General features: G+C 40.6%; 1 protein-coding gene across 3 annotated transcripts in view; it reads left to right on the top strand.

The window, feature by feature from the left end:
- PCCA (propionyl-CoA carboxylase subunit alpha) overlaps positions 1-16,006 on the top strand; it is a 475,583-nt gene that overhangs the window by 345,161 nt on the left and 114,416 nt on the right. Inside the window, exon 20 of one of the 3 annotated variants that reach the window (XM_090022732.1) lies at positions 11,147-11,847. The exons of the other annotated variants lie outside the window; for them this stretch is intronic. Within the exon in view, the coding sequence (XP_089878858.1) occupies positions 11,147-11,185 (39 nt within the window). The 3' untranslated portion in view covers positions 11,186-11,847. Of the gene's footprint in view, positions 1-11,146; positions 11,848-16,006 lie in introns of those variants that run through there. 3 annotated transcript variants of the gene reach the window in all.

Genomic DNA, 16,006 nt, shown 5'->3' with positions numbered 1-16,006 from the left:
GGATTTCTTAAGGTGTCATCTTTTATTGGACCAACTATGTGTATAAAGTTAGACAAGCTTTCAAATGCAAGACATTCTTCATCAGGTCTCTGATCACAGGAAGCCAGGCACAGCGTAGTAAAAAGAGCAGTTATTCTACAGCAATGACATTCTAGAATAGTTGCACTGCAGAGTTGTTAAGTTGTTTCTAAAAAACCATAATGCTTCCATAGTTGGGTGAATAGCAATAGGAGGTGCTTGAACATAGGAGTAAGTGCATAAAGAAGTGGTTTTTATGGAAAAGTTTGAAGGAGGAGAACAAATTTGTTAGGAAAGGAGGAAAGAAATATTTCTAAAATATTAAAACTTAGATGGATCTCTGTATGTAGTACACATAGAGGTAAAAACAATGATTAAAGAATGTCAGGGTTCTGGAGAAAGCATACATATCTCAAAGACAATCACAAAGTCTTACATAGTCATCAGAAAGCTGACCTGGAATTCCAGCTCCATAATTCTATATTTAACTATATGTTGTTCTGTGTAATAGCATGCCCCTTCTGCCAGTAACAAGGACTGGGTTCAAATTTAAGTGTTTTACACCAGCTTCTCAAATTTAGCTTGAGCCCTCACTCAGAAACCTGGGAAAATAATTTTAACTGAGTTTTCTAATGTGAACAAACTTCACCAATTGCAGGCAAATGTTCAAATAAAACAGGATTTGTTGCAAGGGAAAATATACTTTAAGGATTGAACTATTACTCAAAACAAATCACAGACACGGCCACTGGCAAGCCAATCTGTGGAGCTACCGTGTTTCCCCGAAAATAAGACATACCCATAAAATAAGCCGTAGCAGGATTTCTACGTATTTGCGCAATATAAGCCATACCCCGAAAATAAGACATAGTGATAGGCGTGGCTAAGCGTACCGGCGCGAAGCGGTAAATAAGACGGGCAGCCCTTCTCATTTGCCCCATCGTGACAGCTGCTATCTCGGAGGTGACCGGAGAGGGAGAAATAGAAAGTGAAAGTAAAAGTCTCCTCAGTGAAGTGAGGAGCAGGAAGTTCTGCTTTAGGTATTGTGTGTCCTCAGGGGGAAGAATAAAGCTGTGGCTGCTGTTTTACTCAGCACTGTGGGTCTCTCTCAGTGTCTTATTTTCGGGGAAACACGGTATACTTAATAAAAATAAGACATCCCCTGAAAATAAGCCATAGTGTGTCTTCTTGAGGAAAAATAAATATAAGACAAATATTTTCGGGGAAACACGGTACCACCTAACCATGTCAGTTGGGAAGGGAAGGCTCTACCAGCTATTTTAGCGAAAATAGCCAGTGCTTGGTAGGAAGGCCCATCCCAGGGGCCCTGTTGTTTCTCACTGCCAGGATCTGCCATTTTGCTCTGGGGGCTCAACCACCTGTGCCAGTTGAAGTTGCACGTGCTGTGTTGGGAAACTTGCATTGGAGCTGCTGTCATTGATGCTGGGCACTGTTGTTCTAGCCACTAAAGTGCAGCTAGGGTGCAGTGCTAGGGAGCGCTCCTCTGGGTGCTACTCCCAGGGATTGCACTGCTCTCTGCATTGCTGGGGGTCTGTGCTGCATTGTTGCTGCCCTCTTCTGATCCCGTTCGGGTTGTTCTAGAGCCCCAGGTCTTTTAAACTCTACCGTATGTTAGTAGTAGGTTCAGGGACTTAATCCCTAGACAGTCCTGTACCCAAAAGTTACTTCAAGGAGTTGTTTGAAACCATCTAGGGAATGCTTCATGTCTAGAATCTTTCCACTTCTTTCTTTTTGATTTCAATGAAGTTGAGGGCCACCCCACTATATAGCTCTCCACAGTTTGCAGTGAGGACTGACCTTTTAGTGACCTTTGTATGATTCTGCATTGATAACATTAATGTGCCTACAACACCACAAAACTGGAAGGGAGGCCTGGTGAACACAATCTGATCCACCTGTCCTTTGTAATTGCACATTTGTTAGGCAAAAGGAAGAGAGATTACAATTGCACATTTTAACCTCAAACAGTCCACAGTGAAAACAAATGCGAGTAGCCCCTCAAATCTCCATGCGTATGCAGATGAAGAATACATGATGTTCCCATTATGAAACATAAGCATTGTCAAACATGCAGAACATAAGGGTTACAATAGTATATACACAAACCTGTACTAAAAGAATGCTATCAAGCACTTAAAAGTTATGAAATATCAGGTTAAAGGTATCTCTACAATCCTATATTTCAGGGGTTGCTATCCCCTGATATGCATGCATGTGTGGCACATGAAGACATTTTGCTTTGCATGCCAGCCCTTGGGGTAAATGGTGGGGGAGTCATGAGGGGCCAAGTCCTTTTCTGTGAACACCTCAGGCTCCATGGCCATCCACCACTGGCACACCAACATCTTACAAGCAGGCATTGCATTTTCTTGTTTCCCCAAAACATTGCCAACCCCTGCCATATTTGACCCTTCTGTGTCCATGCATTAAGAAGCAATTTTTTAATTGCATGAGCACATGCTATTTTTTTTTCCATGGAACCCCTTACTCACTATATATACAGGGTTAGCTTGCTCTAGAGGGTAATAGAGTTGTGTAGTGAAGGAGATTATTATTTTTTGGACTTTTTTTTACAGAACTTAGCATGTGTATAGCAAATGAGGCAGGAAAAGATGGGGACAGAAAGGATGATTTCATGATTAAGGCAGTTGACTGCTGTTGTGGAGAGCATATCCCCACTACTTCTCCAGAGTTTCACTCTACATTAGGCAGATCACTTAAACTAAACTTTTTACCAGTAGCAAGTAATTTTGCATTTATCATATTCTAGGTGTGTCCAATTTGTAGGAATGCTGAGCAGTCATAGCTGTAACAGAGGTCAGTAGGAGCCATGTTTTTAACATATCAAGTTATATCATTTTAAGTATAGTGAAAATATCCAATCCTGGGTGTCTCAGATTTTCACTAATAATTAGAGACTATTTTTTGCATTAACCATTCTCCGCCTCAGTTTTTCATTTTTAAAATGGGGATAGTTAACAAATTAGTATTTGACAGGCTCACATCTTTTATAGGTGAGTGCCAGTGGTGACGCATAAGGGGTACACAAGGGTGCACGTGCACCCTCTGAGAGCACTGATGCACCCCCTGACCAGCTGCACTTGCCAACTAGGTGATGAGCGGGGGGGGGCAGGCAGCAGTGCTGGTGCCCCCCTGGAAGCACCAGCTGGGGAGTGGAGAGCTGTGGCACTCCCAGAAGTGGCTGCAGCCACTTTGGGAAGCAGCCACAGCAATCGGCCATCTTGTGGTTGACTGCAGGGGGACCTACCCCCTGGTCGCTGGGGGGCGTTGCTCCCCCAACTAAGGCGGCACCAGTCGCCCATAGTGAGTACTGTAGTGAAGATCATCTGGAAATGAATGTGCCTATTTTTGAAGCAGGTTTTAGACAGTATGCAGTAAATAGGGTGTGGGACTATGAACTGTTGAATACTTGTAAGCATCTCAGCATTGATATCCCCCATGATGATTGGCAGCCTTGAACCCTTTGATCCTTCTTAAATGTCTACCACTAGGTTTCACAGATATTTGCCAATAACAGAAGAACAGTGAGGCTCAGGAAGCTTGGAAGTCTGAATGGGTGTGTGTTCTACTGAACAAGGATTCTGCTGCCCATCAACTCCAACCTGTCTGTTCCAGTCCTATTCTTCTCACGTAGCAGGGCCAGTCTCTGCTTCTCAGCCTTTTTAGTTCAGAGCAACCACTTGAAATCTGGGAGAGGTGACCTTTGTCAGGGATGTACATTTTAAGATATTCAGGAAAATTTGTCCAAATTTAGCCAAGTTGCAAGCTTTTCAAAACAAAGCAGCACAACAAAACAAAGCACCCCCTTTGTTTGTACATTGACAGTGAAGACTTACTGGTACATCACATCTGCATTTTTTAAATCTTCTGTCCGTGCTGGGGTTGAGCAAGACTTTCTCTCTAGTGATAGTTCTGGACTTTGTCAGCCATAGTCAGGTCCAGGAATCAGAACTGGAGAGCAGGGAGTCTTTCTTTCCATACTCCTCAGTGCTTACTTCTGCTGGGCATACAGTCATGGAGGCTGCAGTTACTTGCCCTTCAGTGCTGAGGAGACAACAGCTAGGCAAAGACAGGACCTGGGGGGAAAGCAAAGGAAAGGAAACTGAGACAAGGAACCAGGGATGGGGGAGACTGGGACAGAAAGCTGGTAAGATGCAGAGCCTGACTGCACAAGACGACTGGTACTAAAAGACAAGGAGCAAATGGTGGAAAGTGGACTTGGAAGTATGGATTGAGTGGGGAATGAAAAACAATGGGAAGTTAGTTGTATGACTATAGCTGGTTGGGGATGAAGAAAGCAGTTAAAAGGCGGGAGAAGAAATGAGTGACATCTGATCAGGTGTGGTGTGGTGTAAGAAAGGAAAATGGCTGGGAAAAGGCCTGCAAGGGCCTGTATTTGGCATTTACTTGGAACACCTAGCCTTGTTTGGTATCTCCTTAACTGTTCCCTTTTATCTGCTTCCTTCATTTCTGTAATAATTCTGTGTTTTCACAAAGTGACCTCTTTTTCACTGTCAGAGCAGTGCTATTGCTTCATGCCACTATCCTGTCCACCAAGTCCAGTACCTGTCATGTTTTATTTGCCTCCCTGGAGAGTGTTATACCAGTCTGAGAAATACACATTTAATGCTGTCATGGTGTAGATCCAGGGCGGGTAATTATTTTGAGTGGAATTTTGGTGAGCTGTCGAGGGCCGCAAGGGTAGCCCTGCCCTTTGACAACGGCCTTGCTGCCTGGTGGCCATCTTGGGACTGGAAGTCCTACCCCCTAATTCCTGACCTTTTCCCCCAGAAGTACTGCTTTTGAGAACAGGTTTGCCATCTTGGAACCAGAAAAAAAAGACAAATTATATATTAAAAATCAAACATTGACTATAACATATTTTGATTTTATTTTAAAAATATTTTTGTCCTGATTTGTGTGTTTGTGTAGTGTACATAGAGGTGATTGCATAATAGTTTAAAATGAGGTCTTACTCTTGTATATTGTGGGGGAGGGATGGGGGGCATAGGTGGGTGGGTTTGTTGGGGGCTGTGTGTGTGTGTAAGGGATGTGGGGGTTTGTGTGGATGTTGGTGGGTGGGTATGGGGGTATGTGAGGGGTGGGATTGTGAGGCTGTATGGGTGGGTATGGGGTTTGTGGGGGGCTGTGGGATATATGGAGGGGGAGGGTGGCTGGGAGGGTATTCGGTGTGTATGTGTGGAGGGTGCACCTCGCAGTGAGTGGGGCTATCTCCAGAGGCAACGGTGTGTGTTTGGAGGGATGTGGGGTTTGTGGAGGGTGTGTGTGGGTTTGGTGTTTGTAGGGTGTGTGATTGTGTGTGGGAAGGGTACAGTTGTTGGGTTTGCTGGGGAGAATTTGTGAGTAGGATGGGGTGTGCATGCGAGCCCCTGTGCGCACCCCTCTGAGCTGGTCAGCACCTCCCCACTGCCACCAACAGAGTGCAGCTCCAGCACATCCCATTATGGACTCGCCCACACTGAAGTGGATTAGCTGGACCCAGGGCACAGTCTCAACCCGGCCTGCTCTGCACCACCAGGCTGTGGTGCATCCTGCCACCCCCTGGGCATGCAGCAGAGCTGGGATGGCTCTGCAGCTGGACTGCCTTCCTAGGCAGCCAGGTTTTCAGAAATAATTCAGAATTTTTTAAAGATCTGTCACTGATTGTTCTTATAAGAGAGATGGACAGCATCATTTCCAATGGTCTTTTTTTTTCTCTTCAAAATCTAGTTCTTTTCTAATTTTTTGGTGATTATTTCTAACAAGAATACTAATCCAAAAAATAACTTAATGAACAATATTGAAAAACCCTCCTGATTATGAATATTGAACAATAGCATTTTTCTGAGTTTTCTTACATTAGACAAATTAATAATAACCCTGAATATTGAGACTTGAAAAAGGCCAGGACTGGAACTGGAACTCAGCATCCAGGTTTCCAGGATGCCTAACTTGAGTATCAGCTTTAAGGAAATCTGAATCCAAACTTTGCTAATTGGGAACCTAGCCTGAATGCTGCTTACCATGTTAGGTTTCCCCTCCCCCTCCATCGCTGAGATTATGCTTTGTAAAGATTTTATTACTTTTGTAGAAAAAATAATTACCATGGGAGAAGAAAGCTATCCGTTGTCCTTTCACTTTTAGCTTTCCCTTCCAGTTGGGGTGCCAGACTTGATGCCTGCTTCTCCAACAAATATTTCCATGCTTTCTTCCATGCTGTCCTTTGTACATGGGATTATGACTTCCCATAAAGCCACTACTCTTCTGTAGGTCTTTTATCCTCTCTTCCTTCTCACCAGAAGTATAGCTGAATTGTGGGTGACAAAGACTTAGTAATGAAATAAATAAATCTATGAACTTCCTTTCCTCATGTTCCTTTGATTTGCAGCTCTTTTTAAGAATTTTTTTATCTGAGTCAACCTTGATGGAAAATTTAGACTTGAGTTTTAATTTAAAAAAAGCTTTAGATTGTTTTTCTGAAAGTATAGCTAAGTAAGACAGTATTCAGCATTTACCTCATAATTATATTACATGACTTTGTATATATGTGTTTAGTATATTTGTGTGTACTATTGTATGACTTGATACTGCAGCCTTACGTGAATAGCTTTTAATCCACACGATAGTCACATTGGCTTCAATTATTGTAGGGTTTGAATGAATGAGAAGGCTTATATGGGTAAGTACTCCTTGCATAAATAAAGCTTTCAGAATTGGGTCAGTTTTTATTGTGTGATATCCATCACCGACTGACCAGTTTGTGGAGCTCTGTATCTTGTTTTAAATGCCAAGTTATTTGAATTAACACTGGTATTCTAGGAACCATTTGATTGGAAAGAAGTGTTGGATACGAGCCTGTAATATAGACTCATTATTCTTGTATGGCTTTAAGCAAATATCTGTCTGTCTATGTAAGAACACACAAACGTATGCTCTGTGTGTTTATGTGTAGAGAGAGAAATGAAGGGGATATATTTATATAGTCTTTGAATAAAATTACATCGGTTAAGTAGTTATTTTATATGGCTAAAATCTGACTCTGTTATGACAGACTGCATTTTTATAAGCATCTTACTACCTCAAGTTCACGATAATTTTATATTAATACATCTGGTCCATGGTGATGCACGTATTTGCTCTTAAGTATGAGCCTGATAGTGCCTGATAGTGTAGCTTAATGCCAGCCTTAATATTTTTAAATGTGGCTTCAGTCAGTGGAAATCATAATTTCTTACTATTTTTTTCTATCATCCATTCTCTAGTGGGCTCCGCTTGGGCTTTATGAGAAAATATCTGCTCTATAAACAAACTCTCAGGCTTAGATAACCTTGGGCTCCATGCAATAGGAATTTTGCCTCACTTATCTGCTGCCCTTTAACAAATATGTACACCACATCGTTTGCACAGCCAGCTGTGGAGAAGCATAAGGACTATGTAGACATGATTTCCCCCATGTTAAAATTCAAAATATAAATTAAAAAAACAACAAAAGGAATCTTAATTTTACTAGCAGGCTTCCAGAACCAAGGAATCCTTTTGTAGTAGTTTGAATGGATCTTAATTTTAGAAGTAATTTTGCAACTGGAACTAGAATATAAAGCATTTTTTATCATTGGTGGGATATTGTTTTATTTGTTTATACGTTTGACAGGTAATTTTAAGGTTTCTGATCTTTCTGTGTTGTACTCAGATAGGGGGACTGGCTTTTAGTTTTTTAAGATACAGATTGACAGTTTATATAATGTCCAACATAATGTAACAAACCTATGAAGGAATTTGGAGGGTTCTTTAATTTGAGTAATTTCTACATTAGATTTCATAGACATTAGGGCTGGAAGGGACCTCGGAAGATCGAGTCCAGCCCCACACCCGAAGGGCAGGAAGTAAGGTCTGTTTTCCTGATCTGTGATCATGTGTGTGGCTCTTCTCTGGACTCTCTCAAGCTTTTCCACATCGTTTTTAAATTGTGGAGCCCAAAACTGGATGCAGTACTCCAGCTGTGACCTCACCAAGGCCGAGTTAGTTATTATAGTCTCACTTACCAAGATCATTAGTTAAGTACAGACATTGGGGAGATTAAATCAAAATGGTCACCCAATTTAAACATAGCCTGTCCCGGTAGTCACCTTACACTTACAGACCCAGTCTCAGTAACCAGCAATCAGTCTAAACCTGTAATTGTACAGAAGTTCCATGCACACAAACTGGTCTAAAAATTGCAGAACCCAGTTTAAGATGAACCTGGATCTGTATAGTATCAGACTTATTTGATTTAGGTCAAGCTGGTCCACTTCCCCTGTGCAGCCCTGGGGCTGGGAAAACCCAGCCACTGCCCCAGACCCAAAGCTGCCGTTTCCCCTTCTCCACCCTCCCGACCTGTACTGGGCTGTTTTTTAAACCCTCTCCCCTGCCCCACCCACCATCCCTCCGTAGTGGCATTAGGGAAGGGTAAACCAGGCGATTGCCTGGGGCCCCAAAATTTTGAACCTAGAATGAACCTAGAAAATACCTCAGTATTTAAAAACTCTTTTTTTGTATTATCAATATTGTATTAAGATATTTTCATGGCAGTTTCATGGATAGGGCAAAGTGAAATTGAAATAGAAAATGTTCAACTTGCTTACAGGTTATCAAAATTAAGTCTCTAAGGGGCCCCAAATGACTTTCTTGCCCAGGGCCCAAACAACCCTAAGGCCACCACTGCCCCCAACCCAGCTAGCCCACTCAACCCCATCCTACGAGTCACTCTGGTTGCAGCCACTTTTATCAGTGTTTGCTGCTTCCAGAGCTGAGCAAGTAAGTCCTGGAATGGGGAGGCATGGGGGGAGGTATAGGTTTACTGTGGGGGACAGGGATCTACCCTGCCAGACACTCCTGGACCCCAGCAAAAGCAAAACCCCATGGGGGTTGTAGCTGCCCACCCACCTCACCTGTGGGTTCTGCCTGCCCCCACACCCCACCCACTGGTCATGCCTGACCCCCCCCCCCCATCTCACCTGCAGGTCTTGCCTGCTCCACCCGCAGATTGTGCCTGCCTTGCCTAGCCTGGCGGACCTGTGATCCCCTCCAACCTGTTGAACTCCCAGGCCCCTGCTATCCCTCCCACCCTGACTTACCTGATATTGGACAGCCATTTTGAACCAATTTAACTTTCCCCTAACACACATGAATGTCTGTACTTAGCCATTGTGATTTTCTTGAAAAGCATTTTAGGGAAATAATTCCTTTTTATAATCAGATGAAAAAGTATGTATATATGTTATTAAAAACATTGGAATACTTGGGTTTAAGTACACCCTTGGCAACCTCTCTTCACTATGGTGATTTTCCACTTCCACAGGAAATAATGCAAAGGCCTGTCCCATAAGAAAAGCCCATCAGAAGTTTGTCTGCATAAGTAGTAGCAGCAATTCCAGACTTTAATATTTTTCTGAAGAGCATTTAAAAAAAAATCTACAGATAATCTTGTAAAATCTGGGTAATTGTATAAGTGTATGCCCTTGGACCCCATATATTATACTTATCCCACAATCCGTAAGCCCTATAACGTGTGGAAGAGAAGAAACTCAAACAAAATATTTGGAATTGGTCACACACACAAGCAATAATTTTCCATCTTCAGTATCAAAGATGAGCTCTCTCCTAAAATACAGGAAAAACATCAAAATGATAGCAAGAACAGCTTGTGTGGAAACCATATTAGGCTGTCTAATGTCAGAGTCAGTACTCCTCATCATCTAGGTTACATGATAGTAAAGAACTTGTTGTGCATGGTGTGAACAGTGTATATTCAGCACCTCAAAAATATTTACCACATGGACATAGTTTGACTCCAAGGAGCGAGGAGAGATTGGTTCTGTCCGGGTTGGGATATGTTTAATAATATAAAAAAAGGTTTTCTTCTAATCTTCTTAACAAGTTTAGTGGAATTCTCTTTGTCATGTCCTGCTGGAACCGTAAAGAATATATGAAACAGCCACCAGTTTTTGGTGTTGGGCATCTTACCAGGAGGCAGTCTTGCACAGGGGGCATAGTTTGTGCTGGATCATAAAGGGAACATTACTTGATTTGACTTAAAGGGCTTATATCCTCTTTTAGATTTGACACAAGATTCTCCCCTCATTGAGCAGGAAGACTTTCCAGCCTCCTGAATTTGAGGCTTTCAATACTTCTACCTCCTCTGCTTGTAAGAAGAAACTTTTAGGCCAGTGTTTCCCAAACTTTTCCAGCCCGAGACACACTTACATTAGTAAATTTTTTCTGTAGCACACCAGTTAAGGCATTCCCCATCCTCATGCCTATTGTAGCTCATTGTAGTTCATTGCCATGGCAAAATTCCACGGCATACCTGTTCATTTTTGACAGCACACTTTTGTGCCATGGCACACTGGCTGGGAAACAGTTTTAGGCATGCATCTCAGTTGTACTTCCTCCAAAGTGTTTCTGACTATGTGGCTGAATAGTGAGCTGAACTGAGTAAAACACAAGTTTCTTTCAATTTTTAGCTTTTGCCATGGTATGACTCCATGTGTAAAATCTGTGATAGTTTTAAACAGTGGTTTATTTAAACAGAGACAGCCAGCCCTCTAACCATGGAATGCATGATGGTAGCTAAAATAATAGAGATCAGGTAAGGCATAACACCCTTTGGTTTACTTTTTAAATCAGTCAGATCAAGACAGGCCGGCATTATTTAATCTAAATTAAATTCTTGAAACTTCTGTTACCATCCAGTTTCCGACTTCTTCATTCAGTCTCACTCTGTTGCCTAAAATTTACATTTCTTTCCACATACCAATGGGTTAAGATGAATTTTGAAATGATAAGCTTTAGTAACAGAGCAACCAAAAATCTAGTAAAGGCATATGGCGATTCTTCAAAGTTATTGTGTCTTCATTCCTTAAAAGAAGTCGCATTTTAATTTGGTCTTCTTTTGTCTGTACTCTGAGAAGAAGAAAAACAGCAGAAATGTGATGAGAGATATAATATTAAACTATTTATTTTGTGATTTTTCTGGTATTGAGTGCTGTTTCAGAAGAACTACTGCATTTTTAAAGATATGCCCTCCTCTGTTTTGTATCTTCAGGCTGAGAAGTGTAAAAGGCATCAAATGTTTCTCCAGTGAGTCAGCTGAAATTCTCACTCAGAAGTCACCACTGCCAAAGGCTCCATCTTAGAAGTGTCAAAACTCAGTCTGCCAGAAAAATGTTCACCACATGGACAGAAACATTTTCTGTTTCCTACTATATGCTAAGCTACGATATGATCAAATATCCAAATTTTCAATAAAACCCAATAAATGTAGTGTTCGGGGAACAGACAGAACAAGGAGCAACCGTCTCAAGTTACAACGTGAGAAGTTTAAAGTAGATATTAGGAAGAGCTTTCTCATGGGGAGGGTAGTAAAGCACTGGAACAGGTTACCCAGAGGGGTGGCAGAATTGCCATCCTTGGAGGTTTTCAAGGCCTGGCTAGATAAGGCTTTGACTGGGATGATCTAGTTGGGGATATTCCTGCTTTGGGCAGGTGGTTGGACTAGACAGCCTTCTGAGTTCCCTTCCAGCCCTAATTTTCTGTGATTCTCTGAACTGATAGCTCCTTTGGCGGAAGGGTTCTTCAGGCTTAAATGACCCTAAAATTCCTTCACGTTGAAAAATTGCATTGCCCAGTTTCTCGTAATGCTGAACACTGCCATTCATTCCCCAGTTATATACTGCTCCTTACACCATTTGTATGTCTGAATTGGGTTAGATTGGGTTAAAAATAGCTGCCTAAGATAAATTTGGATGGGGGAGATTGGGGGGCTAGTGGGGTTTGCAGTACAGGTTGGGGGGCAAGTGGGGTCTGGGGGGGGAGATCTGTTTAAGTGTAAGAGCAGCACCTGGGCAAACTAAGTTAGATTGGGTGGCCATTTCTAATACTATCTGACCTCCCCCTCACCTTCCTGAATGTCTGTACCTAGCCTCACATTACTTACAACAAGGAAGCTCCTCAAATGAGGGCTGTTTCACCTACTTGAGAAAGGTAGGTAGACACATTTGATATGTATATTGAAAAAGTAGGTGTGTATCTTTATTTTGCCAATCAACAGATGTTATAGTGGAAACCTTCACGGCTTCCTCGATTTGAGATTTTTTTAGATAGGTATTTTTAAACTACTGCTATATAAAAAGTAAAAGCTCTTTGCTATTGACAGTAGGAATTGACAGTAGACACAAATGACTTCTGTTCCTTCCTGTGAAAATAGAAAAATGTGCTTACCTAACTCAATCTGTTTTCAGAGTATATGTGTGTAACTTTTGTTTTGAAAACAAAATCTGGTTGAGTGATTTAAATTAGTTTATTGATTTTTTTTTTTTTTTTTTTTAACATTGAGCAGAGGAAAATATTTTTAATAGTCTTCTAAGAGATGGCTCTTATTTCAGTATAGTTATAAAAATGCACTATACAGTTTTAGCTTGTTTGGTGTTAGTTACAGCTTTTTTAGCACCCTTTCTGGTTGATTCTTCCTACACATGAGACCTTTTAGCCTGCAAACAGATAAGGTTGGGTGTGCCCCTCAGTTGCTGAGGAAATGGAAAATCTCAGCACTGTGGAGTGGTGAACATGTTTGCTTTGAAAGCAGATGCAATTAGGTAAGCACAGTTTTTTTTTCTGTACAGAGGAGAACAAAAGCTGTTTGGGTCTCTTGTCATCTCCTAATCTCTATAGTGAAGGGGGTTCCCTCCCCACTTCTTCACTTCTTTTTCTTTTAGTTGTATTTAAACTATAAAACTTACTAAACCCAGAAGTTCCAAATGTTTCCACTATAACACCCACTGATTGGCAAGACACCATATCCATACTTACTTTATCAATATTTGCAAAGCCAGCTTCTCTTCCTTCAGTTCCTTCATAAAAATATTTTCTATCATGATGTCTGCAAAAAAACTCAACACTGATTAGGCAGCAGATGTGCTGTGATTGCTGCTTGTTATACGGTAACCCATATCCTCTCATTATATATTTTGCTTATCTTTTGCTTGTCTGTTTGCAGTTGTTATTTGACCTCCATCTTTTAGATTTAAAGCTTTTTTTAGGACATGGACTGTGTCTTGTGTATGTATTTGTTCATTGTCCAACCACTATTGGGCTTTTCCTCCAGGCACTACTATAATACAAATAATGAATAACCAATAATCCTCACACCCCATATCTAATCACGTGAAAGGCTGTAGATGGCCCAGTTTTGACCATTTAAATTCCCTAATAGCTGAGAATTCTCCTCTGGCTACCAGTTTAGCAGGTCTGGGTATTTGACACCTGGACACCCATCTTATGCTTAAGTTTTTAGGTGGGCAGGTCCAATAATCATGCTCAGACCATGAGTAACACATGCTGACAGCATTAGGACTAACATACTGACAGCTGCAGTGAATTCCATTAAAAACATGGAGGGAGAAGCAACTAGCAGTGCTGCTGCCCACTTTAGAAACACAGTGGTTATAGCAGACACCCAGGAACTGGGAACTGTGAGTTGAGTACATTCTTTAGCAGGAGAGTGTTCACATCCACATCTCTTACCTTCCATTTCCCTGCCAATCATAGGCTAACCAGGGGTGGGGGCACTCTATGCTGCTCTGATAAAGCCGTGCCACTTTGCAGGGACAAAGGTGCAGTTACAGTACTGGATGGAGAGGAAGCACAAGAGGAAATTGTCTAGTTGTATGTCTGGTTCAGTAATGATGTCTCTTTCTTGAGATTGCGGAGATAATAGCTTTGGTCCATGCTCCCGAATTGTTTTTGCATTTTATCCAATAACTATTTAATGCAAAATCCAAAAGTAGTCCTGTGAGCATAGACCACAGCCTTGAAACTACCCTCTCCCAGGTGAGTCTCTCATTACTAGCCTAGAGAGTCATGCTTCCTTCCTCTTGTGCTCTCTGAAGTCCTATGCATATACAATCCTTTGCTGTACAGTGCCTCAGCTTCATCAGGAGGGTGTAGAAATACCTCCATCCAGACCAACATATAGCCTGGTGAGCAGGGACCTTTTCTGGGAATAGAAGTTGGTCTTCCATTTCTAAAATGCTTGATTTGATGCAGGGAGAGGCCTGTGAAGAAAAACTGGGATATACCCCTCTCTTCAACATTTCTTACTAGGTAAAATAGGTGGCTCTCCACTCAGCCTGTTGAGTTTTGTGGATATCTTTGGCCCCAAAATCTCCACAATCAATGACGTGGTAAATTCAGGTGCCTAACCCAGGATTCTAGTGTGGGAGCTGTGCTGCTGTGTCCCATTGTGAAACTAAATCTAGTTTCTGTGTTAACTTTGGACATTCTTATACTTGGTTACACCACAGTCTATTACTGTATACAGTGAAAGACAACCAAGGTCTTTTAAAATTATTTGATGTATTGGTAATTGTTCTGTAATCAGCCTAGTTATTTATGGAGGTTTATAATAAATTAAAGATGTTGAAACCACTGTTATATTAAAGCATATATTTCTCATGTTTGCGGTGAAAGTATTGTGTGTAGTACTTCATTTATGCAGATTATTTTTGAAAACTAGATTTTTTAAATTTCCACTTTTGAAAATCAAGTGAATGATAAAAGTATCTCTATAATGCATAAAGACATATTTAGTTACACTTCAGATTTTCTTGTTTTGCACTTATTTTAGAAAGCACTGCTAAAATTAGTAATCTCTTTCAAACTAGTGGAAACTTTTTTATTGTGTAAACAACAGTGGTTGTAGAACACATGCATAAATTAAAGCAGTCAGTATATTTTTGAGACCTTGTCAAAGTTTTGTACAGTACCAAACTAACAATATCTGGAGTTGCATGACTGTATTTTTTAACCTGATGATTTGTACAAGTAACTTTCTGCTGACATAATCCTCATGGTCTGTATATTATCTGGAAAGGCAAACAGCTATTGGATATTACTTATGCTTGTGAGTTGACAATGCATATGCTATAGATTTTTAAATGTTTGATATAACTTGGATTGTAGACTTACAGTAAGTAAAACTGTCATTTCCAAGGTTGTTGACTTTGGAGATTTGTTTTACTCTTGTTCAAGATCGATACTAAAGATTGATTCAATTGTGTTGTGTAGGGTTTATTTATTTCTTTAGGCAAAAACCACTGCTATTTAAAATAATTGGTTTACTTAATGTTGTTAGTTTAAGATACATAACATAAAACCTCTGGCCTCTTTTTCTTTTATGTTTGCTTGTTCAAGATGTATATGTTTTGTTAAAATTGTGTGAAATAAATATTGAATGCTTTAAAATAGTGATAAGTCATAATATTAAAATTAGCTAAACTTAAAAAAGGCCTTTTAAACTATTCTTTCTGGAACTTCTGAACAGGTTTTAACCTATTCGAGTAGACACAAATACCAGGTTTTGTAACTGTTAGATTTTATCAGCAAGGATCAGACTTTCTGATCCTACCAATATCATCCTTCCTGCAAGGACATAAATAATGTAGTCAAGTTTATTTCTATGGACATTTATTACAGTTTCCAGACAAGTTTTATGTTTTTTATTTAGCAGCAGTGAAAGTTACAATTATTCTATTAACTGAACTTGCCAGTAAGTGTTACTATGGCAAAGAACAGTTTTCTAGGTTGTTAAGAATAAATGTTTGTTTTTCCTGGTAATTGTTTGCTTGTGCTCCTTTAATTATATTTTAAAGATGAATATTTACCTAGTGAGTGGAACATTTTTTTTTTAAACTTTAGTGGAATCATTTTTTTGAATCCAAGATTCAGACAGAGACAACCAGTCTTGTGATGATTGTATAATGTTATTCATTGTACAAAACTAATAGGTGTGGGGTAGTGAATCAATAAAATATCACCCTGCACATTAGATCCAACATTACAGCTGCAAATTCTTCATCAGGAAGAATCTATAGGGGGAAAAAGGAAACAAAAAGCTAGATCAAAAGCA

This window comes from Crocodylus siamensis, chromosome 1 (assembly GCF_052110815.1).
Source record: "Crocodylus siamensis isolate JL-2025a chromosome 1, ASM5211081v1, whole genome shotgun sequence".
NCBI lineage: Eukaryota > Metazoa > Chordata > Crocodylia > Crocodylidae > Crocodylus > Crocodylus siamensis.
This window is presented reverse-complemented; position numbering and strand designations above follow the sequence as displayed.